Source organism: Lepidochelys kempii, chromosome 10, assembly GCF_965140265.1.
Source record: "Lepidochelys kempii isolate rLepKem1 chromosome 10, rLepKem1.hap2, whole genome shotgun sequence".
Lineage (NCBI taxonomy): Eukaryota > Metazoa > Chordata > Testudines > Cheloniidae > Lepidochelys > Lepidochelys kempii.
In genome coordinates this window covers 84,808,125-84,834,912 of record NC_133265.1, presented here as the reverse complement: position 1 = coordinate 84,834,912, position 26,788 = coordinate 84,808,125, and the positions used below count along the sequence as shown (strand labels likewise).

General features: G+C 52.4%; 2 protein-coding genes across 2 annotated transcripts; one reads left to right on the top strand and one right to left on the bottom strand.

The window, feature by feature from the left end:
- Positions 1 to 984: 984 nt before the first annotated feature.
- On the top strand, positions 985 to 7,924 carry HYPK (huntingtin interacting protein K). The gene is made up of 4 exons (XM_073304614.1): positions 985 to 1,194; positions 2,419 to 2,474; positions 3,576 to 3,627; positions 7,644 to 7,924. The coding sequence occupies exons 1-4, from the start codon at positions 1,009 to 1,011 to the stop codon at positions 7,737 to 7,739; spliced, it is 390 nt and encodes a 129-aa protein (XP_073160715.1). The 5' UTR covers positions 985 to 1,008; the 3' UTR covers positions 7,740 to 7,924.
- A 1,283-nt stretch (positions 7,925 to 9,207) lies between these two features.
- Positions 9,208 to 18,864, bottom strand: MFAP1 (microfibril associated protein 1). Its single transcript, XM_073304613.1, has 9 exons — positions 18,668 to 18,864; positions 16,989 to 17,208; positions 15,470 to 15,599; positions 13,596 to 13,783; positions 12,868 to 12,976; positions 12,611 to 12,771; positions 12,130 to 12,289; positions 10,230 to 10,319; positions 9,208 to 10,040 (listed from the first exon to the last, which is right to left on the bottom strand). Exons 1-9 carry the CDS (start codon positions 18,744 to 18,746, stop codon positions 9,858 to 9,860), a joined length of 1,320 nt encoding a protein of 439 aa, XP_073160714.1. The 5' UTR covers positions 18,747 to 18,864; the 3' UTR covers positions 9,208 to 9,857.
- Between the last annotated feature and the right edge of the window lie 7,924 nt (positions 18,865 to 26,788).

Below are 26,788 nucleotides of genomic sequence, written 5' to 3'. Positions count from 1 at the left end.
GGGGTGGTGGGGGGCCGAGTCTCAATGGTGGGAGCGGTGGGATACCGAGTCGGGGTGGTGGGGGGCCGAGTCTCAGTGGTGGGAGCGGTGGGATACCGAGTCGGGGTGGTTGGATACCAAGTCGGGGTGGTGGGGGACCGAGTCGGGGTGGTGGGGGGCCGAGTCGGGGTGGTGGGGGGCCGAGTCTCATTGGTGGGAGCGGTGGGATACCGAGTCGGGGTGGTGGGGGGCCGAGTCTCAGTGGTGTCAGCAGTGGGATACCGAGTCGGGGTGGTGGGGGACCGAGTCGGGGTGGTGGGGGACCGAGTCGGGGCGGTGGGGGGCCGAGTCTCAATGGTGGGAGCGGTGGGATACCGAGTCGGGGTGGTGGGGGACCGAGTCGGGGTGGTGGGGGGCCGAGTCTCATTGGTGGGAGCGGTGGGATACCGACTCGGGGCGGTGGGGGACCGAGTCTCAATGGTGGGAGCGGTGGGATACCGAGTCGGGGTGGTGGGGGGCCGAGTCTCAGTGGTGGGAGCGGTGGGATACCGAGTCGGGGTGGTTGGATACCAAGTCGGGGTGGTGGGGGACCGAGTCGGGGTGGTGGGGGGCCGAGTCAGGGTGGTGGGGGGCCGAGTCTCAGTGGTGGCAGCAGTGGGATACCGAGTCGGGGTGGTGGGGGCCGGCTCGCCGCGGGCATCCCCAGTCCGGAGGGAGCGGGGCAGGGCCAGCTGGTGCCCTGCGCCACGACCAGCCCGTCCCCCGGTGCCCAGGGAGGGGCTCCGGGCAGGCCCGTGTCCCCGCGGCCCCCACCCCCGCGCTCCTTCGCACCCGCGCCGGCAGAGACGGGCCTGGGCTGATGCCACGGGCGAGCCCCGAGTCCCCGCGGCCGCGCGCCGGGCGCTATTCCCCGCCCGGCCGCGGGTGGCGCCCGGCCGCTCTGTCCCGCCGGGCGCGTCTCGCTGGTTCCGCCGCCGCGACTGGCCCAAGTCTCGTGACCGGAAGCGGAAGTCCGGGGCCGGCGACGCGATGGCGGCGGAGGGGGACGTGGAGCTGGAGCTGGAGACGGAGCCGAACGGCGCCGGGGGCGGCGCGGACGGGGCCGGGGGGCGGCCGGCTGAGAAGCCCCGGAAACACGACAGCGGCGCCGCGGACCTGGAGCGGGTCACGGACTATGCGGAGGAGAAGGAGATTCAGAGCTCGAACCTGGAGACGGTGCGGGCGGGGCGCGTGGGGAGGGGCCGGCCGGGCGTGGGGGAGCGGGGCGTGGGGAAGTGTGGGGGAGGGGCCGGGGCGTGGGGAAGTGTGGGGGAGGGGCCGGCCGGGCGTGGGGGTGGGGCCGGGGGAGCGGGGCGTGGGGAGGTGTGGGGGAGGGGCCGGCCGGGCGTGGGGAGGGGCCGGGGGAGCGGGGCGTGGGGGAGGGGCCGGCCGGGCGTGGGGAGGGGCCGGGGGAGCGGGGCGTGGGGGAGGGGCCGGCCGGGCGTGGGGAGGGGCCGTGGGAGCGGGGCGTGGGGGAGGGGCCGGCCGGGCGTGGGGAGGGGCCGTGGGAGCGGGGCGTGGGGGAGGGGCCGGCCGGGCGTGGGGGTGGGGCCGGGGGAGCGGGGCGTGGGGAAGTGTGGGGGAGGGGCCGGCCGGGCGTGGGGAGGGGCCGGGGCGTGGGGAGGTGTGGGGGAGGGGCCGGCTGGGCGTGGGGGTGGGGCCGGGGGAGCGGGGCGTGGGGAGGTGTGGGGGAGGGGCCGGCCGGGCGTGGGGAGGGGCCGGGGGAGCGGGGCGTGGGGGAGGGGCCGGCCGGGCGTGGGGAGGGGCCGGGGGAGCGGGGCGTGGGGGAGGGGCCGGCCGGGCGTGGGGAGGGGCCGGGGGAGCGGGGCGTGGGGAGGTGTGGGGGAGGGGCCGGCAGGGCGTGGGGAGGGGCCGGGGGAGCGGGGCGTGGGGGAGGGGCCGGCCGGGCGTGGGGAGGGGCCGGGGGAGCGGGGCGTGGGGGAGGGGCCGGCCGGGCGTGGGGAGGGGCCGGGGGAGCGGGGCGTGGGGAAGTGTGGGGGAGGGGCCGGCCGGGCGTGGGGGTGGGGCCGGGGGGAGCGGGGCGTGGGGAGGTGTGGGGGAGGGGCCGGCCGGGCGTGGGGAGGGGCCGGGGGAGCGGGGCGTGGGGGAGGGGCCGGCCGGGCGTGGGTGTGGGGACGCGGACGCGTGGGGGGCCCATTCAGAACTTGACCCTGGAGCTGGGGGGCAGAAGCTGCCTGTGGCTCTTCCCCACCCACTGGCAGTGGCCTGAGATTCCAGCCCGAGAGGCTGCAGCGTGTGGCTCCTCGGGGCCGGGGTGTTGGGAAGATGTTCAGCTTGGCCTGGTAGTGTATGCTGAAGTGATTGTGCTGCCTTCCTGGGCTGCGGGGAGACCGCTCCCTCTGTGTGCTGGCGGTAACCGTCCCTGCTCCTCCTGCCCAGGCCATGTCCGTGATTGGAGACCGAAGATCCAGAGAGCAGAAAGCAAAACAAGAGAGGTAAGCGCTCCCTGCACCTCTTGCCCCTTTCCAGCATAGAGCTTTGAGACGCAACCCCCACGCCCTAGTCTGAGCCCAGTGCAGCCACAGGTTAAGGATCAGCCTTATTTGTTGCTGTAGGTTAAAATAGCTTCTTTGGAGCTGAAGCTCAGACAATTCTGGTCCATGCCAAGCAGGGCTTTCAGTTCCTGAGCTAGTCAGTCCAGCAATAGGTGACTTAGCTTTGCACATGCAGAAGCTTCTTCAGGAGGCCTAGGGCTGCATTTTTCAAAGTGCGGGTCACATGTAAGGCACTGGGTTGCTCTGGTGAGCACTGACCGGGACATTAAAAGTCCTGTTGGTGGTGCTGCCTTGCTATTTGTTCTGACACCGCACTGCGCCCGGAATCGGCCAGCAGCAGGTCTGGCTTCCAGGCAGGGGGGCCGTGGGGCTCTGTGTTTTGCCCCAGACACCAGCTCCACACAGCCAATGGGAGCTGGAGGGGGCGGTGCCTGTGGGCGAGAGCCCTGCAGAGCTGCTTGTGCATCTCTACCTAAGAGCTGGGCGTGCTGCTGGCCGCATCAGGCACAGTGCGGTCCATGGTGCCAGGACAAGCAGGAAGCCTGCCTCTGCACCCTGGCTGTGCCGCTGACAGGGAGCTGTCGGAGGTAAGTCCGTGCCCCAACCCTCTGCCCAGCCCTGAGCGCTACCCTCCCCAAACGTAGAGCCCCAAACCACCCAGCCCTGAGCCCTGACCCCCTCCCAAGCCCCAGCCCTGAGCCCCCCAAACCCCTCATCCTGGCCCCAGCCCAGAGCCTGCACCCCAGCCCAGAGCCCCTCCGACACCCCAAACCTCTCATCCCCAGCTCCACTGGGTCGTAGGCATCAACAATTTTCTTCAACTGGGTCCCCAGAAAAAAAGTTTGAAAACCACTGGCCTAGGGGACCAGGGTAGTTTTTCTGGTTAAACTTCCTGCCTGTCCAAGTCCAGTCTCAAGACTGGTGGCTTTATGCTTCAACAAGGAGTTGCTGCAAGCTTTCTGATTGTACTTTACAGTTGTGACTGAGTTGGTCTGGAGCCTGTGGTGTTGGTGCTTGATGTTCTGATTCCTTTTGTTACAGGGAAAAGGAACTGGCAAAAGTTACTATCAAGAAAGAAGATTTGGAACTGATTGTGAGTATGGAAGGCAGGGTGGATTTGATTTAAATCGCTAGTCAGGAAGACTCAATTTAATCGTGGATTTCTACATAAAAATGCATTTTTGTTGGTTGTTATAACCTTAATACATATTCTTCACAACTCAGAGAGAGATGTAGGTTTCATTTTTAAACGGAACACACTATACATTTTAAGTGATTTATATTGAAAACTTTTCAGATTAGTTTTACAGCTATATCAGAAAATGAATGATTGTTTGGTTTATTTCATTTACCAAAGGTAATTGAAATGGATATTTGAGGTGAACTATCTCCAATTCAACAGGTTAATCATTAATATTTGGAGGATTTTTTTTGCCATGCTGTATTAGGAAGAGAACATCACCAGACAGACATTTAAATTGTTTTATTTAACTAAAACAACAACGTTATGTATTCTGGATTTTTTTCTTCAACAGCAAACATACAATATTTTAACAAAACAAGCATATGAATTTTTGAATTTAGTTAAACATTTAAGTTTTTTAAAATAAGGTTTGTTTTTGTTAAAATTGTTTTTAACTAAAATAGTTTAATTTTTTTTTAAACCAAAAATTAAATTGACGATGTCAGCTAGGTCAACATGAGAAACTTAAAATATTGGCTTCTGTGTCTAACTCAGTCGTCTTTACCTTCATTTTCCTGTTTGTTCACAATCTGGAAAAGAAAAACAAGCTTTCCTGATCTTTTAGGTCCCAAACGATTTCTCAATTTGGAATGAATTAGTCCAAAGGAAGAAAATATTCTTTCTACACTGGCAGAAGAAGCTACTGCTGTTAGTGAGATTATCACTTCAAGAGGCTCTGAAACCAAGTGCTTAACTGACTTCCACCAGTTCACTGGTGTGACTTTCTTTAAAACATCGTCAGCAAACATATATTTCTTGAATAGTTCACCCCTAGCCCTGAAGTTTATTATAGTTGGCATTATGGAGGGCTGATTGCTGGATGTCCATGTTGTAGCCGACTCCTCTTCTTCAGCAGTTAAGGTTTGACCCTAGTACCAAGTATTGAGAATATTTGCAAGAAAATGAGCTGGAGATAGTGCTTGTCCCATTCTTTTTTTTTTAATGCTTGTAATTTAACTCTGTCACTGCATATTTCTCTTTTAAAGATCTCACTCCATTCCTTCCAAATTTCAACAGTGTCAGGAATAAAACAACTATTTCCCTGCGTTTTGTTCAAGGCTACGGAAATAGGCTTCAGGGTACTCAGCATGTGTCCAACATTTCTCTTATGCCCAATGTTGAGAACTTTGGCTGTGACAGTGACATCTATTTATTTTTTCACGATTTTGTTCACAAACGGTCATCAGATTAGGCTAGTTCTTGACATAGTGCTCAAAACAGTCCACTACTGAGTTCCATCTCACGTCTTGTGGGAGGGTTAGCTTGGTTCCTCCCACTTTTTTCAGAGCAGCTGCTGCAAAGTGGTTGTTATGGAAGTATTTTGCAATTTCAACAACATTAGCCTTTATTTCAGGAACACTGAAGTCTTTGGCTAGGAGGTGCATCAAATGAGCACTGCAACTGTATGTTTTTGCGAATACAGACTAACACGGCTGCTACTCTGAAACCTGTTATTAGCTTAGGACTCTCTTCTAAATAATTTCTTCTCATCTTGGATACATTTGCAGCATTGTCTGTGACCAAGCTGCATACTAGACATTTTTTTTCACAGTTTGTTAAAGCTTTTACTGCTACTTCTTGTAAGTATTCTCCTGTGTGTGCATTTCCTGATGTATCAATTGTTTCTGTAAGGAAGACATTCCCTTCTTCTGTGGTCACACAAGCGCATACAACAGGATCATTGTGGACATTGCTCCACCCTTCGAGACTCAGGCTAACAGTTTTACCCTCTGGACCAGGGGGTTGGCATCCCTTTCAGAAGGGGTGTGCCGAGTCTTCATGTAGTCACTCTAATTTAAGGTTTTGCGTGCCAGTAATACATTTTAACATTTTTAGGAGGTCTCTTTCTATAAGTCTTTTTAACATATAACTAAACTATTGTATGTAAAGTAAATAAGGTTTTTAAAATGTTTAAGAAGCTTCATTTAAAATTAAATTAAAATGCAGAGCCCCCTGGACCGGTGGCCAGGTCCTGGGCACTGTGAGTGACACTGAAAATCAGCTCTCGTGCCGCCTTTGGCACACGTGCCATAGGTTGCCTACCCTTGCTCTAGACCGTTTGCACATTGCTCAATTTCTCTTTCATACACTTTATCCAACAGTTTGCCTGAGACATCTGCTCTGTTGGGTGGACTGTATCCTGGTCTTAATGACTGAACCATGTTAATGAAGTGTGGGTTCTCAATCATAGAAAAAGGAGAGTTTGTTGCATAAACAAATCAGGCAATTTTTTCATCAATTACCTCTTTTTATAATCTGCTGGTTCTTATCACAAACTTATCTATGGTTGTTTCTGGATGATGGAGATTTTTTTTTTCTTTTTGCTACAGGTGATAGATATACTGTGGCTATGTGACATACATGATGTGACTGAAACACTGTCATTGGCAGATAACTCTGAAACTATAGAAAATGAGGGTGATCTTGAAGGTGGATAGTCTTCAGAATCCTATATGTTGAGGATGGATTCTCCTAAACAAAATAAGCCCATGCCATTATTTAATTATTATTACCATACTGCTTATTTAGTGTTACTCATTGCATTCACTGACACTCAGTACTACTCTAAAGGTGAAATTGTAAAAGGAAGATCTGCCTGTTGCAGCTATTTATTTTTATCACAACTGCATCTAAAATGATAGTATCATAGAGTAACAGCTATATTTTTTGCTCAAACATGAGAATTCAAGAATAGTCCAGAAGGAAGACAGGCAGTCCTTAAGAAAGAAGTATGAAATAAAAAAAGTTTATCAACCTGAAGATCCTGCATGTTCAGACATGTTCCTTTCATCATCATCTATGCAGCTTCCTCCTGAGAAGGAACACTTCTCATGGTGTTGTTTCATTTGGGCAACCAGGCCTTGCATTTCTTTGTTGCACTGTTTGCATTTTGCACGCATGCCTGTCTTACCCACAGGTAGAGGAAGTTCATTAAAATATTCCCAAACTGGGTCTCTTTTACGGCCTGCTGCCATTATGGGTTTTCCCTTCTAGTGAGAGAACAGTAGAGTAGATCTCAAATCAAAGAAGGCTACACTCAGCAAGACCTCAAGACTTTGGAATATGCTGCTCAAACAGTTTCACTTTTGTTTCTACTGCCTCTCCCTCCCTTCTCACATTTATCTCCAGACTTCTTCTCCTTGTCCAGATCTATTTCACCCCCCAACAATCTTCTATTCATTGAACTTTTTGAAACTTTGCACTTTTAGAGAGAGGTAAGGGATTGACTCTGTGTACACAAATTTGTGGAGGGACAATAGGGTTGAGGTCTGTTGTTTCTCACCTCTATATATTTATAAATATTTTTGCTGTTAACAAGCATGTTATCTCTGGAGACACAAATCCACAGTTTGAGAACTGCAAAACTAATCTCTGATGGTATCTTCTAGACTGAGCACTGAGTCCCATTGGGTAGATAGAAACATTAACCTAAATAATCTATACAGAAGCCCCTGGAACTCCATAAGATTGGGTCCCTAATCCATGAACTATGGGAACTCATGTACAAAACTTTTTGTAAACATTGCATGAATATATTCTCATACTATAGAATTAATAATCCCTATTCCGTAGTGAGATATCTTTGAGCTATCATGTATCTTAATTAAAACTATCGTTAGATAAAATGCTTTTTGAGGAAAAAGCCTATCAAAAACTTTTTTACAAATCACTGATTTTTATCCACCCTGCTTTGCTGCATTGCACTGTAGTAGGCCAGGAACAGTAGCTGGACTCTGCAGCAGCTGTGTGACTCATACTCTTGGTTGAGGCCTCAGTAATGCTGGAGTACCAAACCTTAATTGAGTCCAACCCTTTTCTTGTGTGCTGTTGTGCAGCGTCTCTTATCTCTGCTCCCTTCCCTGCAGATGAATGAGATGGAGATCTCTCGGGCAGCAGCGGAGCGTAGTCTGCGAGAACATATGGGCAACGTGGTGGAGGCTCTGATCACCCTCACCAACTAACCACATTCCTACTGGACCACTTTGAGAAGGGAACGAGGGAGGAAGACTCTTATTGGGACTTCATGAAATGTCTTGTGCTGTCACCCCTGCCATGTGCACTGCCTTCCCAATAACTGTTTGACAGAGTGAGACTAGTCAGATGCTACATGTATTAACTTATTGAAATAAAGACATCCGTAACCTTCTGTGGATGCAGTTTGTAAAGCAGCTATGAACAGGCTCTGAGAAACCTGAAAGTGTGCTACCATCCACCTGTTGTAGACAACTTTGACCACAGTGCTCTGTGTAGATGGCAGGCTACTTGCACACCTGTGTCACATGGTGCTCTGCTGTGTTAGGAATGAATATGGTGTCAGAAATGAGACACATGAGATCTGGCCTGTAAAGCTCACCAGGGTGGTGAGTACAGAGCTGAGGGAGCATTTTCTGAATGAAGTGTTCACTTAAACCCCCTTCAGAGAACAATGGCTGAGCTCTCAAAAGGAAGAGATGGGGTAACATTCCCACCCCTGCTGAATGGTTCTTTGATATAAACTTTATTCCCTTCTGCCTTTATATTGCTCCATCACCCCCAAGTCTGTTTCTCTCCATGCTGTTCACAGGCTTGCAGTCTAGAGCCTTTCTAGTTCTTATCTGAGCTCCACTGGCTTCAGTCTTTCCTCCGTTAAGCCCATATTATCTTCCCCTTTTGTCAGCTCCTAAAACCACATGGGCTTAGGGCAGAGACCTTCTCAAGCTTCTCTATTTACACCATGCTAGAAGCCCTGAGGTGTGTGGCATGTAACATGTCTGGGGTTAATTTAAGGGGAGGTTCTGGCTGACTCAGAGCATGCCCCTGGTTTCAACACCTCACAGGCTGCTTTATAGGGTCACAGCTCCCTACTGAAACCCCCTGGCAAGCCTGGTTGTTAAAAAACTTGTCCTGGCAGCAGGGACTTGGCTCTTAAAGGCAGTGTAGAGTTGAAGGGCGAGAGAGAAAACTAGCTTCAACTTGTGCCCAGTTAGGGGGCTGTGTGTTCACCCTTCCTCTGAATAGCTGCTGGAGGGGCAGAGCATCTCTTCAGTCTCTAGCTGTGGCCAAGACTGGCTCGTGGGGAATTTGTGTTTATTGCCTGCACTGACTGCTTGGTGTGAGAAAGCTGCTTCCCAGAGGAGATGGTGGGCTGTAGCTCTAACAGCCAAATAGCACAAAGCCAGGGCACCAGCACAGAATACCCCCTAAAGGAGAGCAGAAACAGTGCTGGGATACACAGCTGTAGCAGGCAGGGCTGAAGGGAACAGCTGCTGAGTCACCTCCTCACTCAAAGCCAGGATTCCATCCAGCGCACACCAGCAGGTTTAGTGAGCACAACTGCCCTAACCCTGCACCTGCTGTGAGCTGAGGTCCGCAGCCCTGAGAGAAGGAAGAGTGCCTTGCTTCAGCCACCAACGTGCCCCTCCCTCCCCCACAGGGATAGCAACACCAGTCTTGTGAGAAAACAGCTTTTAATCAAAACTCAGGTCTTGTGCCTTAGGGCCTGGAAGAGCCCCATACCCGACTGTACAGGTAGGGGAGCCTAGAGCCAAGCAGAGGGCTAGGCCAAAGAGACTTGGAAGCCCCTCAGAGGTGGGGCAGAGGAGACTGTTACAGCTGTTCCAGAGAACAAAAGGGAACTACATTCCCAACTGTAGATGGGGTGTGGTGCAGAGGTGGGGAGATACTTTGGAGCAGCCCGTAGGACCCTGCTGCTAATTCCAAGAGAACTGGGAATTTGCTGCCCTCTGGCAGTGGGAATCTGGGAAGCTGTCTAGTTCCTTGAGGCTGGTGGGGGCGAAAGCCATTCAGCACTGGGTCTGGCTAGCCTAGCACAAGGATGGACTTTTCCTCTAATTCCAATTGAGCCAGGTGGAAAGTCTGTGCAGCCCCGCACAGGTTACCAGGCAGAATGGTGAGAGCTCAGCGCTGGAGTACAGAATGCAACACCCAGCTCAACAAATGGAGAGTAGAAGGAATTGGCCAAGACAGGTGCACTTTATGCCCCAACGCACTCGCAAGATTTCTGGCAGGGTTAGGACCCATGGCAGACAAGTGCCTTTCCACCCTGCTGTCTGCAGCATGACACTGTCCTGGGCACTCCCTTAGGTAGTTTTCCGCTTCTTAGCCGATGGTCTCTCGAAGACGTCCCGCACACCGGCTGCCTTCTGCTTGAAGAACTTGGTGTTCTGTGCACTTTCCTGGCCCCAGGCAGAGTCGAAGGAGGTTGTGTCCTGATCCACCAGGTGTGTATACTTGGTCCGCCCAGAGCGCCCAAAGTTTTTGACCTAGGGAGAAAAAAATTGTGTGAGCAGCAACCCCCCCGCAAGCAGGACCTGCAGCATCCTCAGAGTACACGGCACCACTGCTCCACTGTGGACCAAGCCTCCGTGTCACCCCAGAGCACAGGTGCCCTCTAAGGCCCTGTTAGCTGAGAGCCCACCCAACTCCCCTAAGCCCATCTCCAGCACACACACCTGCATGACTTTAGGCAGTATGGTCTTGTTGAAGTGATCCTCCAGTGTGGGGGCACTGAAATCTCTTTTGTACACTTCCTCATCTTCATCCTAGGGAGGGACGGACATGCGGCAGTCATTTATAGTAAGCCCCCAGGGAAACCAGGTAGGGACACTCTTCACAAACAGCATAGTTCAAAGAGTCCTGGTAACAACACTCAAGATTCCCTCCTTGTGTCAGAATCACAGAAATTGGAGACAAGGCTTGTGTCCCATCTAGTCCATCTCCAGGGTCTAGAACATGATTAGCCTCAACAGTCCACATTTCAGGGCTTTATTCAGACCAGTGGCAAATACAGCAAGCAAAGAACCTCCCACCACATTTGTTTCTTGTAGCTTTTAGGCACTTTCCAAACATCCTACAACCCTCCTGCTCTGGGGCGCTGCACTAGGTTAGAGGGAAGGGTCACAGCATAAGGGGAGAGTCCTGGGATACACAAGACAACAAAATGTAAGCAGGTGTGCAAGGGGTCTCACCATTCAGATTCCAAGGCCCTTATTTTCATCTGAATGTGTCCAGTCTCAAACTCCAGCCATGGGACCATGTTATACCTTTTGATGCTAGACTGAAGAGCCCATTGGTAAACATTTGTTCCTCAGGTAGGTACTTATAGACTGGGATCAGTCACCCCTTAACTTTCTCTTTGTTAAACCAGACAGACTCAAGGAGCTCAATCTATCACTATAAGGCAGGTTTTCTAATCCTGTAATCACTCTCATGGCTCTTCTCTGACCCCTCTCCAGTTTATCCACAGCTTCCTTGAGGGCAGGGGCTTTGTGGATGAGCTCAGGAAGGGCAGTGTGTGCAGCCAGCAGAAGCAGGGGTCTGTTTATGAGAAGGGCAGATGAGGCTAGCTTTAATGATGTGGCAGAAATGACAAAACAACAGGCCACTTGATTCTGCCTCTGACAGCTGTGACAAGCTTGCCTAGGATCCAGTAAAGGAAGGGCACCAGTGGAGGGATTCAGGGGGGACAGCATGCATAGAACAGACAAGGCAATGGATTTTGGCACCAACACTTCGTAAGGCAGCAGGAGGCAGCGTGGGAAGGCTGTCACTGCAGCGAGATGGCAAGTGATGAGGGCCTCAAGGAGAGTTTGAGTTGTAAAGGTAGAAACGAAAAAGGACAGATTCTAGAGATGTTGTGGAGGAAACAGCAGCAAGTTCTGGATGTGTGGGACATGGAGGAGACACAAATCAGCCCAGGTTACGGGCCTGAATGCCAGGGAAGAGATTCGGGTTGACAATGACAGAGAAAGGGGGAGTGGAAAGAGTGTTGGGCCATATGAGATCAAATAGTGACGAGACATCCACGTAGATCTGTCAGTCACTACCAGAGAGGTATTAGTGCAGTGATTCTCAAGCCTCTGAGTGCGACCCCCCCATACATTAAAAACACTTTTTAATATATTTAACACCATTATAAATGCTGGAGGCAAAGCAGGGTTTGGGGTGGAGGCTGACAGCTCATGACTCCCCATATAATAACCTCACAACCTCCTGAGGGGTCCCGACCCTCAGTTTGAGCACCCCTGTATTAGTGGATGCATGAGAAAACCCCCCAGGAGGTCAAGTGACAATCAATTTCACTGTTAGGAAGCTTCCTGGCATTCAATGTAACTTCACCTTCAGGCAAGCCCAAATCACACCCTTCCCCCTCTTAGGGATTCACACCTGTCAAACACAGCAGACTCATCCTAGTCTCCTGACACCACACACTCTTCGGTGGCTGTGTTGCCACTATGCAGCTGTAGCCCTTGTAATCTTTCCCTTAAACCAATCCTTCCCCTGAAGCATCCAGAACGGAATGCACTGTTCCAGGCGTGGTTGCCACAGAGCAGGGCCCCAGCAGTCACTCACCATGAAGAAGGCCCCACGATGATAGTACTTCTGCAGGAATTTGTATTTGCCCTTCACTGCCTTGTTGGTGATGACCTTGCCATTGGCCCGGAGCTCAGCACGGCGCTCCTCCTCCGTCAGGTTCCGCATGCGCTCAATCTCAGCCTTCTCCTTCTCCAGTCTGTGCAGGAGGCATGAAGCTCGTTAGAGCCAGCCCTACTCTCACCATGCCCTCTGCTCTGCCCAGAGGACAGAAAGCTTGTCCCACTCACATCCCTGGCCAGAGACTGAAGCTCCAGGAAGCAATTCAACCCACTAAATTCCAGGGGCACGCACCAAATGCCCTGTCCCTCCAGGAGCTAAGACCGGGTGCCCTCTGCTCTGCCTTAGGCCGCAGACAGAGCAGGAAATGGGGAAGGGAAGATGCCCCCTGGTGGCCGCTGTCTTCTGGGTCAGGGACTAGAGACATTCAACCCCAAGCCCAGGCTGCAGCAGCACTTACGCCTCTCGCTCCTCGCGGTCCCGTTTGATGCGCTTCAGCTCACGCACTTTCCAGGACTCGTACTCCTCCTCATCGTTCTCGTCGTCCGTATCAAGCGCTTCCAGGGCAGCCAGCGAGCGCTTGTTCTCCTCCAGCTCCTTCTTAGTCTCCTCCTCCACGATCTGCAGAGGGGACCAAGCTGGGAACTGAGCCTGTTGCAAGACCAACCCTCTCCCCCTCCCACAGATATTCTGCCCCACTGGACAGTCCCCCATTACCTTGAGCGTGTACTTCCGCCTCTCCTCCGCCAGCCGCTTTGCCTCCTGCTCCAACTCCTTCTGTTTCACGGCCTCTGCCTCTCGTTCCTGGACTGTAACTCGATCCTTCCTGGAACAGAGGGGCCATCACAGGCTTCTTTTCCCCTCCCACCGCACCTGACCCATCCCTCTCGAAGTCCCACACCAGCACTGGCTATTTCGCTCCTCTGGAGTCAGTGTCTGCCCCTGGGATCCTCACCTGTCTGGTGCTGCTCCAGGCCCAGCTGCCTTAGCAACTTTCCGAGCGGCCTCTAACACCCCCAGATCTGGGGAGAGAACCATTTCCTGTGGCACTCTGCACCTCACTGGCAATCACCCTATCACCATTGAGCGGCACCAACCCAAAAATAACAGCTATTACCATGAAGAGACTCTGAGCCCATCCAGCTTGCGTACGCTGCAGTGTCAGACACTAAAAACAACAGCTGCCTGGAATCTATCACACCCAGACACTCCATTACACAGACAAATGCTGCATATCTGTGCCGAGACGGCACCTGACCTGCAGATAGAACCTGAGGTGCTATTAGCATGTGCCCCAGTTGCTTTCTCAGTTACATGAGAACGAACTCGAGCACCACTTCTCTGTGCACCGGCTGATCCTTCATGTTTTCCGTCTAGGCTGGCATTCTGTCCTCCTTCAGGTGTGAGCAATCCCCCACCCCGCAACAGCAAAGTACGCCACCTACTTGCGGATGAAGACAGGTTTGAGCCGTGGCTCTGTTTCATCCTCACTGTCTGTGTACTCCTCATACTCAGACTCTGATTCAGACTCCTCGCCAGACCTGCCCTCGTCCTCCACTTCCATCACCTCCATCTCCTCATTCTTCCTCTCCTGAGCTCGCTGGCGCATCATCCCACGACGACGCTCAATTTCCTAATTGAGGCACACCAAACCCAAAGGGAGTCAGTGGAACTACTGACCTTCCACTCACCCCCAGTTCTCTTGCAGAGGGGTGGGGGAGGATGTTTGCCCCAAGGAAAGCCCGAGAGGGGCAGAGGCCCTAAGTCCATTCTAACTCCTTCATGCAGTGGGTGAAATGGATGGAATTTACTGGCATTAACAGTACTGATTCCTTGTTCCATAGAGGCCACACTCTGATCCACTGCTCTGCATACCTCACCATGCAAACCAGGGTGGGCTTCAGCCAATGTTCTCTCCCACAGCAAGGCCAGTGGTGAGACATCTGCACATAAGAGCTGCCATACTGGGCCAGACCAGTATCCTGTCTCTGACAGTGGTTACTGCCAGAGCTTCAGGGAGAGTGTGCAGAACAGGGAGCTTTGGAGAGATCCACCCCATCTTCCCCAACAAGTTTCTGGCAGTCAGAGATTTAGGGTCACCCCAAGCAAGGGGTAGCAGCCCTTACCATTTTGGCTAATAGCCATTGATAGACTTGTCCTCCAGGAACTTACCTAGGTAGGTTTTTTTTAACCCAGTTTTACTTTTGACCTTCACAACATCCCATGACAACATGTTCCACAGACTGCCTGTGCATTGTGTGAAAAAGTATTTCCTGTTGTATTCAATGTTCTGCCTATTAATTTAATAAGGCATTTGTATTATGTGAAAGGGTAAATAATGCTTCTGCAGTCACCTCCTCCACACCAGTCACGCTCCTATAACCCTCTATCACCTCCCTCCTTCGTCGTCTCTCTTCTAGGCTGAACAGCATCAGTCTCTTTAGTCTCCCCTTGTAGGGAGGCCGTTCCGTACCCTTGATCATCTGTTGCCCATTAAGAACCTTTTCCAGTTACACTATATCCTGAGATGGGCAACCAGACTGCCCATAGTATGCAAGGTGTGGGCGTACCGTGGATTTATAGAGTGGCATTATGATATTTTCGATCTTATGATCTATCCCTTTCCCAATAGTCCCTAACATTCTGTTTGCTTTTTTGACCGCAGTTGTGCACCGAGATGAAGTTTTCAGAGAACTAGCCACGAAGACTCAAAATTCTTGCATGGTAACAGCTAATTTAAAGCTCGTTATACATGTGTAGTTAGAATTATTTTTTCCAATGTGCATTACACTTTCCACTTATCAATTGTTGAATTTCTTCTCCCAGTTTGTTGCCCACTCATCCAGTTTTCTGAGGTCCCTTTGTAACGCTTTGCAGTCAACTTTGGACTTACGTATTTTGAATAATTCTGTATCATCTGAAAACTTTTCCACTTCACTGTTCATTCCCTTTTTCAGATTATTTATGAATATGTCGAACTGCACACAACCCAGTATTGGGGACCCCATTATTTACCTCTCTCTATTGTGAAAACGCACCATTTATTCCTACCCTTTGTTTCATATCTTTTACTGATCCATGAGAGGACCTTCCCTCTCATCCTATGATACTTATCCCATGTAACCCAAATAGCAAGTCGAGGCCATCTGTAGACAGACAGTTAACCTCTTTCAGATTCGTTCGCATATTAGCCAGACCCATCTGCCCATGGATCTGGTACTGCTTTCAGCTGCAGGAAGCTGGACCCCACCCTGTGGAAACTCAGCTGAGAGAGCGTGGGGAACTGGTGCTTCCAGCACATTTGCAGCTCTGCACATACCTCATCGTCAATCTCTTCTTCTTCCTCCTCGCTAGTATCCTCCCGTTCCATGCGCCAGGCATCTCCCTCCACCTCCGAGTCACTTTCTCCAACTACTTCTGGCTCGACAATTTTGCGGTGCCTTGCGAGTCTATGCACAGACACCAAAGTTAACATTTCATTGCAATTCAACTGCCATAAAGCAGCAACCGTAGGCCACAGCCCATCTAAATGCTCTGGGGCGCTTCAAACTGAAGTCCCCATACATACACATCCAAGCTATTTGAGGACTTCAATAGCTCAGACATAGGTTAAGGGTTTGTTACAGGAGTGGGTGGGTGAGATTCTGTGGCCTGCGTTGTGCAGGAGGTCAGACTAGATGATCATAATGGTCCCTTCTGACTTTAAAATCTATAAGCCAGCCAGGAATTCTCAAGCCATTCCAACCCCACAATGACCCTGTCCTAACCCTCCTAACCCCACTGTTATAGCCCAATAATCACAGCAAAGGTGTATCTCAGCATGCCAAGCTGAACATGCGTTCATCTCAAATACTCAGGTAACTAAAAAACGTGGCTAGACCCACCAGTGTCTGAAATATAACGAGACAGTAACAATCACAGCACTTATGTACATGCTGCTCCAGTGCAAACCACGGGTTACTCTCCTTGGCAGTCTGAGCACCTAGGCTGCAGGCAGAGCTACAGCAGCAAAGTTTGGAAAAAGTAACATTTCTTCTCAGAAGGTTGGTTTACACGGTGACATTTAAGATCCAGTAGCTGGATTGCTCAGGAATAGACACCTCTGTTCATCCCACCTTAGCAAATGCAGCTTCCGCTGGGATCCTGCGTCTTCATTAGCAATTGTAAATATTGAGGCAATGCTAGAACTGACCCATAGATATGAATACTCCTCGTAGACATGAATTAGTGACTTGAGGTGAATTAAACAAACATTACTCATCTGTCTATCCCAATTAGATGCAGTAACATGACGTCCCCCTATCTCCATACAAGAATGTTATCCGGTTTTATAGATTTTGCTTTCCTCCCCATGTTAAGACCTTAAGGAGCTAGCTGTATTATTTATGGTCACTTTCAGAACTTGCTGACTAATTGCCCTAGCCTACATCTAAAGAATTATTTGTGACAATGTGTAGGGCTGTTTTTTCCTTCCTGTACCCCTCTATTTAAGATGTGGGGAATATATAAAAAGGACACTTCAAAAAGTTACACACCTGAAAAATGCATCCCTACAACTGACTCAAGCAAAGTCTAGTTACCATAACAAAAAGTTGAGAGAAAACCTTTTCTTTCCATATATTTCTTCGTATTTTCAGTTTGTTTACAGTGCCTTGGACAGCATGTCGGCAGAGTCAGCTTCAAAGGCTCAGTCTTTCACAAAGAGAAACTGCCGAAAACGTAACGAAGGTGACTGTAAAGCCACAGCTGTAAGGGTCTCTCAAGGGCAGGTGGGCCTGACACTACTTGCTGTGTCTCTCTCTTTGACTAAGCCAGGGCTGTCATGGACAGGAGCTCACCTCTCCTCCACATCCTCGTTAATGCGGTTCTGCAAGCGCCGCAGACGGGGGTCACTGGAGGAATCTTCCTCCTGCTCCTCTGGCTCCAACTCCTGCTCCTTTGCCTTCTTAATAAACTGGAACTCCTCATCCTCCTCGTCCGAGGACTCCATGGGCGCATAGTCTGGCCGCTTCCCCGACACATAGCGCTTCACCTTCACCTTCTCCATGGAGATCTCACCTGTGAGGAGGGAGGGGGATGGGTTACTGCAGACCTGTGCTTCTCACCGCCCCAGCACCCCAGGACAAAAAGGGCACAGCTCCCAAGACACCAGAGCAACTAACGCTGGGGAAAACCCACCTGGCCCCATCCCCCATGCTGAGACGCCACCCCCCCGTCTCCACACACCCCCCCTTCCCTGAGACGCCACCCCCCCGTCTCCACACACACCCCCTCCCCTGAGACGCCACCCCCCCGAGACGCCACCCCCCATCTCCACATACCCCCCCTCCCCTGAGACGCCACCCCCCGTCTCCACACACCCCCCATCCCGAGACGCCACCTCCCCCGTCTCCACACACCCCCCTTCCCTGAGACGCCACCCCCCCGTCTCCACACACCCCCCCTTCCCTGAGACGCCACCCCCCCGTCTCCACACACACCCCCTCCCCTGAGACGCCACCCCCCCGAGACGCCACCCCCATCTCCACATACCCCCCCTCCCCTGAGACGCCACCCCCCGTCTCCACACACCCCCCATCCCGAGACGCCACCCCCCCCGTCTCCACACACCCCCCTCCCGAGACGCCACCCCCCCCGTCTCCACACACCCCCCTCCCGAGACGCCACCCCCCCGTCTCCACACACCCCCCTCCCGAGACGCCACCCCCCCGTCTCCACACGCCCCCCTCCCCGAGACGCCACCCCCCCGTCTCCACACGCCCCCCTCCCCGAGACGCCACCCCCCCCGTCTCCACACGCCCCCCTCCCCGAGACGCCACCCCCCCGTCTCCACACGCCCCCCTCCCCGAGACGCCACCCCCCCGTCTCCACACGCCCCCCTCCCCGAGACGCCACCCCCCCGTCTCCACACACACCCCCTCCCCTGAGACGCCACCCCCCCGTCTCCACACACACCCCCTCCCCCGAGACGCCACCCCCCATCTCCACATACCCCCCCTCCACACGCCCCCCCTCCCCGAGACGCCACCCCCCCGTCTCCACACACACCCCCTCCCCGAGACGCCACCCCCCCGTCTCCACACACACCCCCTCCCCCGAGACGCCACCCCCCATCTCCACATACCCCCCCTCCACACGCCCCCCCTCCCCGAGACGCCACCCCCCCGTCTCCACACGCCCCCCCTCCGTCTCCACACGCCCCCCCTCCGTCTCCACACGCCCCCCTCCCCTGAGACGCCCCCCCCCCGTCTCCACACGCCCCCCCTCCGTCTCCACACGCCCCCCTCCCCGAGACGCCACCCCCCCGTCTCCACACGCCCCCCCTCCGTCTCCACACGCCCCCCTCCCCTGAGACGCCCCCCCCCCGTCTCCACACGCCCCCCTCCCCGAGACGCCACCCCCCCGTCTCCACACGCCCCCCCTCCGTCTCCACACGCCCCCCTCCCCTGAGACGCCACCCCCCCGCACCCCGGGCTGAGCCCGACACCCCCCCGTCCCGCACCCCGGCCGCTCTCACCCTTCTCGTTGCGGACGGGCACGGCCCCCGCCGTGGACTGGATCGGCGGCTGCTTCATCAGGGCGCTGGGGACCGACATGGCGGCAGCTTCTGGCCCAAACGCGGGACCCACCGACACCGCAGACAGCCTCCGGCAACCGTCCACCCCGGAACCGGAACCGGAACCACCCTCTCACGGCATCACCGCCAAGACCCGGAACCGGAAACTAGCTGAGCTCTCGCCCTCCCACTGACCGGAACTGCGTCAGAACGGGTCCGGGCGGAGGGATAGTTTCCGGAAGCAGATGATAGACTGTCGGCCCCGCGCCGCAGGGAATTGTGGGACGGTGGCGCTGGACACAGGGCTAGTCGGGAGCCCTGGGGGCTCGGGCCCGGTCAGCCGGCGCTGGGAGCTGGCGGCTCCTCCCTCGCCGGCCCCGCCCGTCTCCGAGGGCCTGGCCCGGGGCAGCGCCGAGGATCGCGGGGCGCGGAGCGGCCTGGCGGGGAGCCGCGGTGTTTGCTCCCAGAGGGGGCCTGGCCTCTCGGGTTGGGAGGCGTCCCAGGCGGGGGCCCCGGGGGCCGGGGGGGGGCCCCGGGGGCCGGGGGGGGGGCCGGGGCCGGAGCCGGAGGGGGCCGGGGCCGGGGCCGGGGCCGGGGCGGGCCGGGTGGATGAGAGCTGAGAGCCAGGCCCAGGCTGAGTAAGCAGTTGTATGGCACAGGCTGGGGTTAGGGGCGCCAGAGGGGCTGCAGCCGCCTCTGGGGCGTGGGCGTGAGGGAGGCCAGTGATCAGGAGGGATAACAAGACCCCGGACAAGGGAGGAAGGGGCGGTGTGGAGGACAGCAATGGGATTCAGGCATGGAGGCGGGGCGGTGATGATGGAGAATAAGGGAGAGCAAAGAGTTTGGTGGGAGGAAAGAGCAGGAGCTTAGTTTTGATCTCCAGGAGCACGAGTCACATCCCTGCTGTTAGCGCCAGGTCTTGGTCCCTGTTGGGCAGTGGAAGAACCTAATTGCCCTGCGGTGACCTGCACCAGCCACAAGAAGTGGGAGGCAGGAGGGTGGGTTTGCTCTTTGCTGCATTGCATCCCTGTTTGGGATGTTGTGAGCTCCACTGGGCAGGGACCATTTATGCATCTGAGTCCTGAGGGCGACTCACCGAACCTGCCCTCATGCCAGGAGGCGGGTTAGCTCCTCCCTCAAAGCAGGGGCGGAAGTGATTGCCTCTCAGATGCCCATTGTCCAATACCAGAGCTGACTCAGCAGTGCCAGGCTAGGGTGGCCATGAACTTTGGGGCTATTCCATAAAACTCATCAGCCTGGATGTTAAATTGCTGAGCACTCAGAGCCTTGAAGTCTCCAATATCTCCATGGTGAGGAGCTCCCATAGGGGTGCCCCTGTGCAGTGGGGTGAGCTATATACTGTATTACAGCCTGCTGGGCTTGGAGACCTCCTGCCTTTCACCTGACAGCTAACAGCATGGCCATCCCCCTTGCCCATTCATGCTGCACATGGTATCCTGTTGCCACCCAGCCAGGTGTCAATATGTACCAAGTTGCTTCCAGAGACAGAGCCATGATGAGATGGGTCTTGTATCGATCAGTAGGCCCCTCGGCCCTGACACTCCCGTTCTGGCTACAAATTAAAGGTGAACCCAACGGAATGGCCAGTCACTGCAGCCATTTCCCTGCGCAGGAAACAAGAAGCCTGATGCCCCTTCCCAGGCCTCCACACTTCTGATTTGCAGCCACGCTATTCATCCTTCAGGGCCCCCCAGCCTGCCCTTCAGAGGGGCATAGCAGCCGTAGCTCAGTGTCTGAATAGGGACTTCCAGGGCAGGGGCCCCAAAGGTTTAATAAAAGGGCAGCCTCTTTCCTGGGCTGGGGGAGTGGGCACAGGAAGCCTTTCTCGGGTGCCTGGGACTGATAGAGCCTGTCGTGGCTGGTGTTTCCCAGAAGTGCCAGGCAGCAGAAGTGATTGTGGTCTGTGTGTGCCATCACGGTTCTGCTCCGGGGGAGTGGCCATGATGCACTGTCATAGCAGCTACCCAGGATTTCACAGAGAAGCTGAGGTGTTAAACCATTGCAGTGCGGTGGCACGTCACGGGAGCACTTGTTTGTTAACCACGGGGTGTGGCCACACCTTATCACAGGAGCACCTGCTTGGCTTGGTCAGCGTTTTGGAGAGAACTGCTGCCATGATTCATGTTGGACAGCCGTCAAGAGGAGGTGGGGCAATTCCAGGAGCCCTTGTAAGGCTGCATCAGGGTTACCTCGGTCCTATCTGGTCCCACCCCGCCCTGGGTTGCCCTAGAAATTGATTTCAGGCCGCGTCACAAGCACTGACCTAATTTCTGCAATTCTCTGCTACCTTCTTGGAAGAAAGGAAGAGGTTTCTGCTTCCAGGAAACCCAACCACTGGGGTGGCAGAGCCTGAGCTGCATGCTGGTGAGCCTTCCTGCGGAAGCCACAGCTGGGGGGCCTCAGGAGCTGGAAAGGTGGTGAGCTATGTGCTGCTCCTGCCTGTTGCTAGCTGCCCTCTTTCCCCAGTGGAAAGACCCACTTATGGGTCCAGTCCGCACCTGGCAGGACATTCATATGGATCTGAAAGTCAAACTCTCATCCAGTGGCTGGAAACAAGCCAGATTCGGATTAGAAATTAGGCCCAAATGTTTAACAGTGAGAATGACCATTGGACTAAAAATAACCATTGGACCAAACAGCCAAGGGCAGTGGTGGAGGAGTGTCCATCCCCACAAGGTACGGAATCAGTGCAGGGGTAGTTGGGTGACTGTCACTGGCCTCTGCTAGACAGGAGGTCAGACTTGAGGAGCACAATGGCCACTTCTGGCTTTGTACTCTGTGACCCTCAGGTGCTGCCCTAACGTCTAGACCAGGGGTGGGCAAAGTTTTTGGCCTGAAGGCCACATCAGGATTGTGAAACGGTATGTAGGGAAAACTGTGCCACTCCAAACAGGCTGGGCCCCACCCTGTATCTGCCCCTCCCACTTCCCGCCCTCAGAACCCCTGACCCATCCAACCCCCCCCATCCTTGTCCCCTGACTGCCCCCTCCATGGACCCCCCAACCCCTCCCGGGACCCCAATCCATATCCAAACCCCAGGGCTTTATGTATCTGGTGAGACTTGTTTCATAGGCAGTAGCTAGCCGGACATGGGTTTGTCCTGTCATTGCTGCCCCGTCCTAGACTGTGGGGAGGGGAGATCTCTGGTAGCTACTTCTTGGCCATCAAAGAGCTCCCCTGCCCCCCGCCCTGCAGTGAGGGCAGAACAGACCCCTGGCACCCCCAGGGTTACGCTGATTCAAGGGAAGCCCTAACGCTACTGATGCAGCGCAGCTGTGGGCCGGGGCACAGCTTGTACTGCCTGCCCTGGCAGAGTATCACAGTGCATCCCCCAAAAATAGTGTTATGTCACCACAGCTCAGATAGGGCTTCAGCACATAACTCAGCTGGTGAACAATGTAGATATAACAGGAAAAAGCTCGACAATAACATGCAAAGCACATGATGTCCCACTGGGCTGGAGTTTCAGTCAGAATTTCAGCAAGCCAGGAAATGCTCTTTCTCATTGGCTGTCATTCCAGATGACCTTGGAAGTTAACAATTACGCAACGTAAGAGGTGGGCATCAGCACTGGACCAGCCTGCTTTGATCCAGGTGCGTTTGGAAATTGCAAGTTCCCTCTGTCTGCAGAAGTCAAATCACCAGGGTCTCCGTCCCCAGAGCAGCAAGTGCTGCAGATGAATCTGTCGTAAAATCAGTACAGTTGGCTGTTGGCCACAAATGGGACTAGGTTTCCTGGGCTGGATTCTGTCAGGGTGACCAATAGGAGCAACTGTGACGATCCCTCGATTGTGGGGGCTGTTCTTAGCCAAGGTTTTGGATTCCACGTCTCCTGGCCCTTCCCTCTCAGTGGCAGGTAGCTCACAGGTAGCCTGAGCCTGTGGAGAAATGCACCCTCTCTGGACCAGTGTGAGCTGGCAGCCTGCCTTCTCTCTGGGCTTGTGACATACATCCCTCCACTCCTGCTCCAAGAGCCGCTAGGAAGGGCTAAGCCCAAGCTGTGTTGATGGGCTGTGGCAAGGTGGGGGATGCAGTTACAAATTGAAGCTTCCAGCCAGTCAGGAGAGAGGCCTGGCTCCAGAGCACCGTGCCTTGTGCAGGTTGGGGTACCACCAATATTTCCATTGCTCCAGGGCCATCCCTGCTGAGCCAGGTGAGTGGCACAGGCCTCCTTGGAGGGCTGGCAGCCTCAGGCAGGATGAGAACTCACAGCACATATGGCCCCCAGAAAAGGCACGTGAGAGGCCAGGACAATCTTGTCCCATCCCCTCCTGTCCCTGGGCTTCTCTACAGTCTCATGTGTAAGCCTCTGACCTCTTGGCCGTGGGCTCAGTTCCTGTCCCACGTGTGATGCCCTCGTGTGGGTGGGGCTCCTGCAATGATGGGCACATTACCAGTGGAGAGGCCGGATTCCCGACAGGGAGATTTAATTTGTATCAGAAAGTAATAATTGACCTTTCCCAGCTGGGCCCTGTGTGGTGATGACCCAGTTAACAATTGGCTCAACAAACAAAACTCCCAAAACTTACCCCTGTGAGTCCACTTTCCAGTCACAATGCCGATTCACTGTTATTCTCAGCAGCATCAAATTACCAGTGACTGTTTCCTGTGCAATTGCTAGTTTGTTTTAATTACTCCTCTGACACATAAGTGGTTTCCTCTTCTTTGTAAGGAGATGCATGATCAGAATCTATTCTGTTACATGAAAGTCCCCATCCTGGGGTTTGGGGTAAAGAGGAGGCTTTCACATCCTCATAGATTCCAAGTCCAGAAGGGACTATTATAGTCTGACCTCCTGTACATCGCAGGCCAGAGTAATCCCTAGATCAAAGCTTTTAGAAAAACACCCAGTCTTGATTTAAAAATTGTCAGTGATGGAGAGCCCACCACAACCCTTGGTAAGTTGTTCCAATGGTTAGTTACCCTCACTGCTAAGAGCGTATGCCTTATTTCCAGTTGGAATCTGTCTAGCTTCAATTTCCAGCCCCTGGATCATGTTAGACTGTTCTCTGCTAGACTAAAAAGCTCATTATCAAATATTTCTTGGTACTTACAGATGTAGTCAAGTCATCCCTTAACCTTCTCTTTGTTAAACTAAAGAGATTGAGCTCCTGGGGTCTATCATTGTAAGGCAGGTTTTCTAATCCTCTCATCATTCTTGTGGGTCTTCTCTGAACACTCGCCAATAATTTCTTGAATTGTGAACACCAGAACTGCACAGTATTCCAGCTGCTGTCACACCTGTGCCATTTCGAGACCTATCAGTTAGCTAGCTTTTAATCCATTTAATGTGTGCCAGGTTAATTTCTGTATTCTATTTTTTAAAATCAAAATGTTGTGATACTAAATCAAATGCCTTACAGAAGTATGTTACATCAACACTATCACTTTATCAACCGAACTTATAATCTCATCAAAAAAGATATCCAGTTAGTTTGACAGGATCTATTATCCATAAATTCATGTTGATTAGCATTAATTATATTACCCTCCTTTAATTCCTTATTAATCGAGACTGTATCAGCCACTCCGTTATCTTGCCCAGGATCAATGTCAGACTGGTATTCCATTTATGCTTTTATATATTGGCACATTAGCTTTCTTCCAGTCTTCTGCAACTTTCCTGGTGTTCCAAGACTTCTTGAAAGTAAACATTAATGGTCCAGCAAGCTCATCAGCCAGCTCTTTTAAAACTCTTGGAAGCAAGTTATCCAGACCTTCTGATTTTAAAAATGTTTAATTTTAGTAGGTTCTGTTTAACATGATCCTGAGATTCTAGTGGAATGGAAAGTGTGTTATCATATATGACTACATCATCTGTTTCTTCCCAAATACAGAACAAATATTTATTGAATGCTTCTGCCTTTTCTGCATTATTATTGATAATTCTACCACTTCCATCTAATAGTGGACCAATACCATTATTAGGATTATTTTTGTTCCTAATATACTTTAAAAATTCCTTCTTACTGTCCTTAACAATGCTGGCCATAGATTTCTCCTTGTGTCTTTTTGCTTCCTTTATCAATTGTCTCAAATTCCTAGCTTCTGATTTATATTTACTACTATCCGTTTGCTACTATCAACTTCCCCTTTCTTTCATTTGTTATATATTTAAATTTTTTATCACTGCCTTCACTTTCCCTCAAAGGGAAGTCCATTTTTAACCAGTGCAACCTTCTTCCTCAGTTGTGCATTTTGGGCTTCTAGTTAAATGTTCTTAAACAATTCCCAATTATTCATTTTTTTCTGATTAAATTCCTCCTTCCAGATGATTTGGCTCATAATTTTTTTCCGCTTTGTGAAATTGGCCCTTTTAAAGCAACAAGCATATGCATCACTGGTCTGGATTTTATTCTGTTGCACATTATAAATGTGATGATCAAGTCATGATCACTTGTACCTAAATTACCATTCATGTTCAGTTCTATGATCAGTTCCTCTTTATTTGTCAGGACAAAGTCTTATATAGAATCCTCCTTGCTGGGTGAAACATTTTTTGAGTTAGGAAATTGTCATCTCTAATATTCAGGAATTCCAAGGATGTTTTCATACTGGCAGCATGAGACCTCCAGCGTATTTCACTCAAAATTGAAGTACCCCAGGATCGCTCAGCTTACCCCCCTACACATTATAGATAGGTGCGTAAGGAACTGGTGATCCTGTTCCCTAGTTTGATTGGGTGGTCTGTAGCAGACACCAACTAATACCCCATCTTATGCTTTATCTGTTAGGACATTGATCCGTAAGCATTCAAGCTCATTTTCTTTCAAGTTATCAGTGACACAGAAACAGGTTTGCCTCCTGCCCGTGCTCTTTATACATAGACTCAGTACACAGTCATATTAAAAATGCAAATGTACTCGGGCTGTAAATACACCTTCCTTTTCGCCCAGCTGTTTGGTGCATTTCTCTCTGCTGTGAGGATGAAACTCTACCACTCAGTTTCACTTCCGTGCAGAGTTACTTTCTAGTCCAGAACGGTGGCACCTTAGAGACTAATGGATTTACTTGGGTGTAAGCTTAGGTGGGTAAAAATACCAAAACACTTCTTCAGATGCATGGAGTGAAGATTACAGGTGCAGGCATAAATGGAAAACCAGTGCCATCCACCCTGATTGAATCAGCCCTGTTAGCACTGGTTCTCCATTTGTAAGGTAACTCCCTTCTCTTCATGTGTCACTCCATGCATCTGAAGAAGTGTTTTTTTAACCCACATAAGCTTACGCCCCAATGAATCTGTTAGTCTTTCAGGTGCCACCGGACTCCTCATTGTTTTTGTGGACTCAGACTAGGGCTACCCCCTGACACTTTCTAGTCAATTTCTCATTCTGGCCCTCATTCCAGCAGGAGCAAGCTCAAGGCTGCAGCACTTGGGTTGCAAACTGCAGGGAAGGTTCATGTTTGAAACACCCTGTTCCCATCACTACTTGCTAATGTTCTGGGGACATGTCTATTGGTGGCTGGTTTGGAAGAAACTGTTCTTTATCCCCAGACATGGTGGTTGGGCCTGAATTATTCTGATAGTGCCCCTGACCCAAGGAGCAAATAATACCCATGGCCAACATTAGGGACCTTGGTGTTTATGCCCCATGATTTCTTCGGTTACTGTTCTCCAGTCCCTTCCCCTTCATGTTCTTCATCAAACTGGGACCTGTGTTTGTCACAAAGATGCGTGTCATTTCACCACCTGTTCCTCAAAGGGTGGCAGTTTACTACAGCTGTGGAGGTGGGTCAGGTAAGATTATGGACCAACTCCTGCTGGTAAGGGACAAGCTTTCAAGCTACACAGCGCTCTTCCTCGGGTCTGGGAAAGGTACTCAGCATGGCAGCTACAGAGAAGGAGGAACAGACTGTTCAGCGTAAGTAAATACATATTCTCAGGGATCATTCAAGGTGAAGCTCATTTCTAGTTCAGGGCAGAGGTGTCTACTGCAGGCCCTGGATTCAACCTCCCCAGGGACCTGCAGGGGAGGTTATTACACTTCCCAGCCAAATCCTTCCAGGGGAGCCCTCACAGCAAGCTGGGCCCCAGCTTCGTAGGAGGAGCAATGCACCCCC

Excerpts from the sequence above, each read along its gene's own strand:
- HYPK (XM_073304614.1), top strand. The coding sequence starts at position 1,009 with ATGGCGGCGGAGGGGGACGTGGAGCTGGAGCTGGAGACGGAGCCGAAC. Across the intron at positions 1,195-2,418 it reads AGAGCTCGAACCTGGAGACG|GCCATGTCCGTGATTGGAGA; the intron begins GTGCGGGCGGGG and ends CCTCCTGCCCAG. Across the intron at positions 2,475-3,575 it reads CAGAAAGCAAAACAAGAGAG|GGAAAAGGAACTGGCAAAAG; the intron begins GTAAGCGCTCCC and ends CTTTTGTTACAG.
- MFAP1 (XM_073304613.1), bottom strand. The coding sequence starts at position 18,746 with ATGTCGGTCCCCAGCGCCCTGATGAAGCAGCCGCCGATCCAGTCCACG. Across the intron at positions 10,320-12,129 it reads ATCGTGGGGCCTTCTTCATG|GATGAAGATGAGGAAGTGTA; the intron begins GTGAGTGACTGC and ends GTCCCTCCCTAG. Across the intron at positions 10,041-10,229 it reads TACTGCCTAAAGTCATGCAG|GTCAAAAACTTTGGGCGCTC; the intron begins GTGTGTGTGCTG and ends TTTTCTCCCTAG.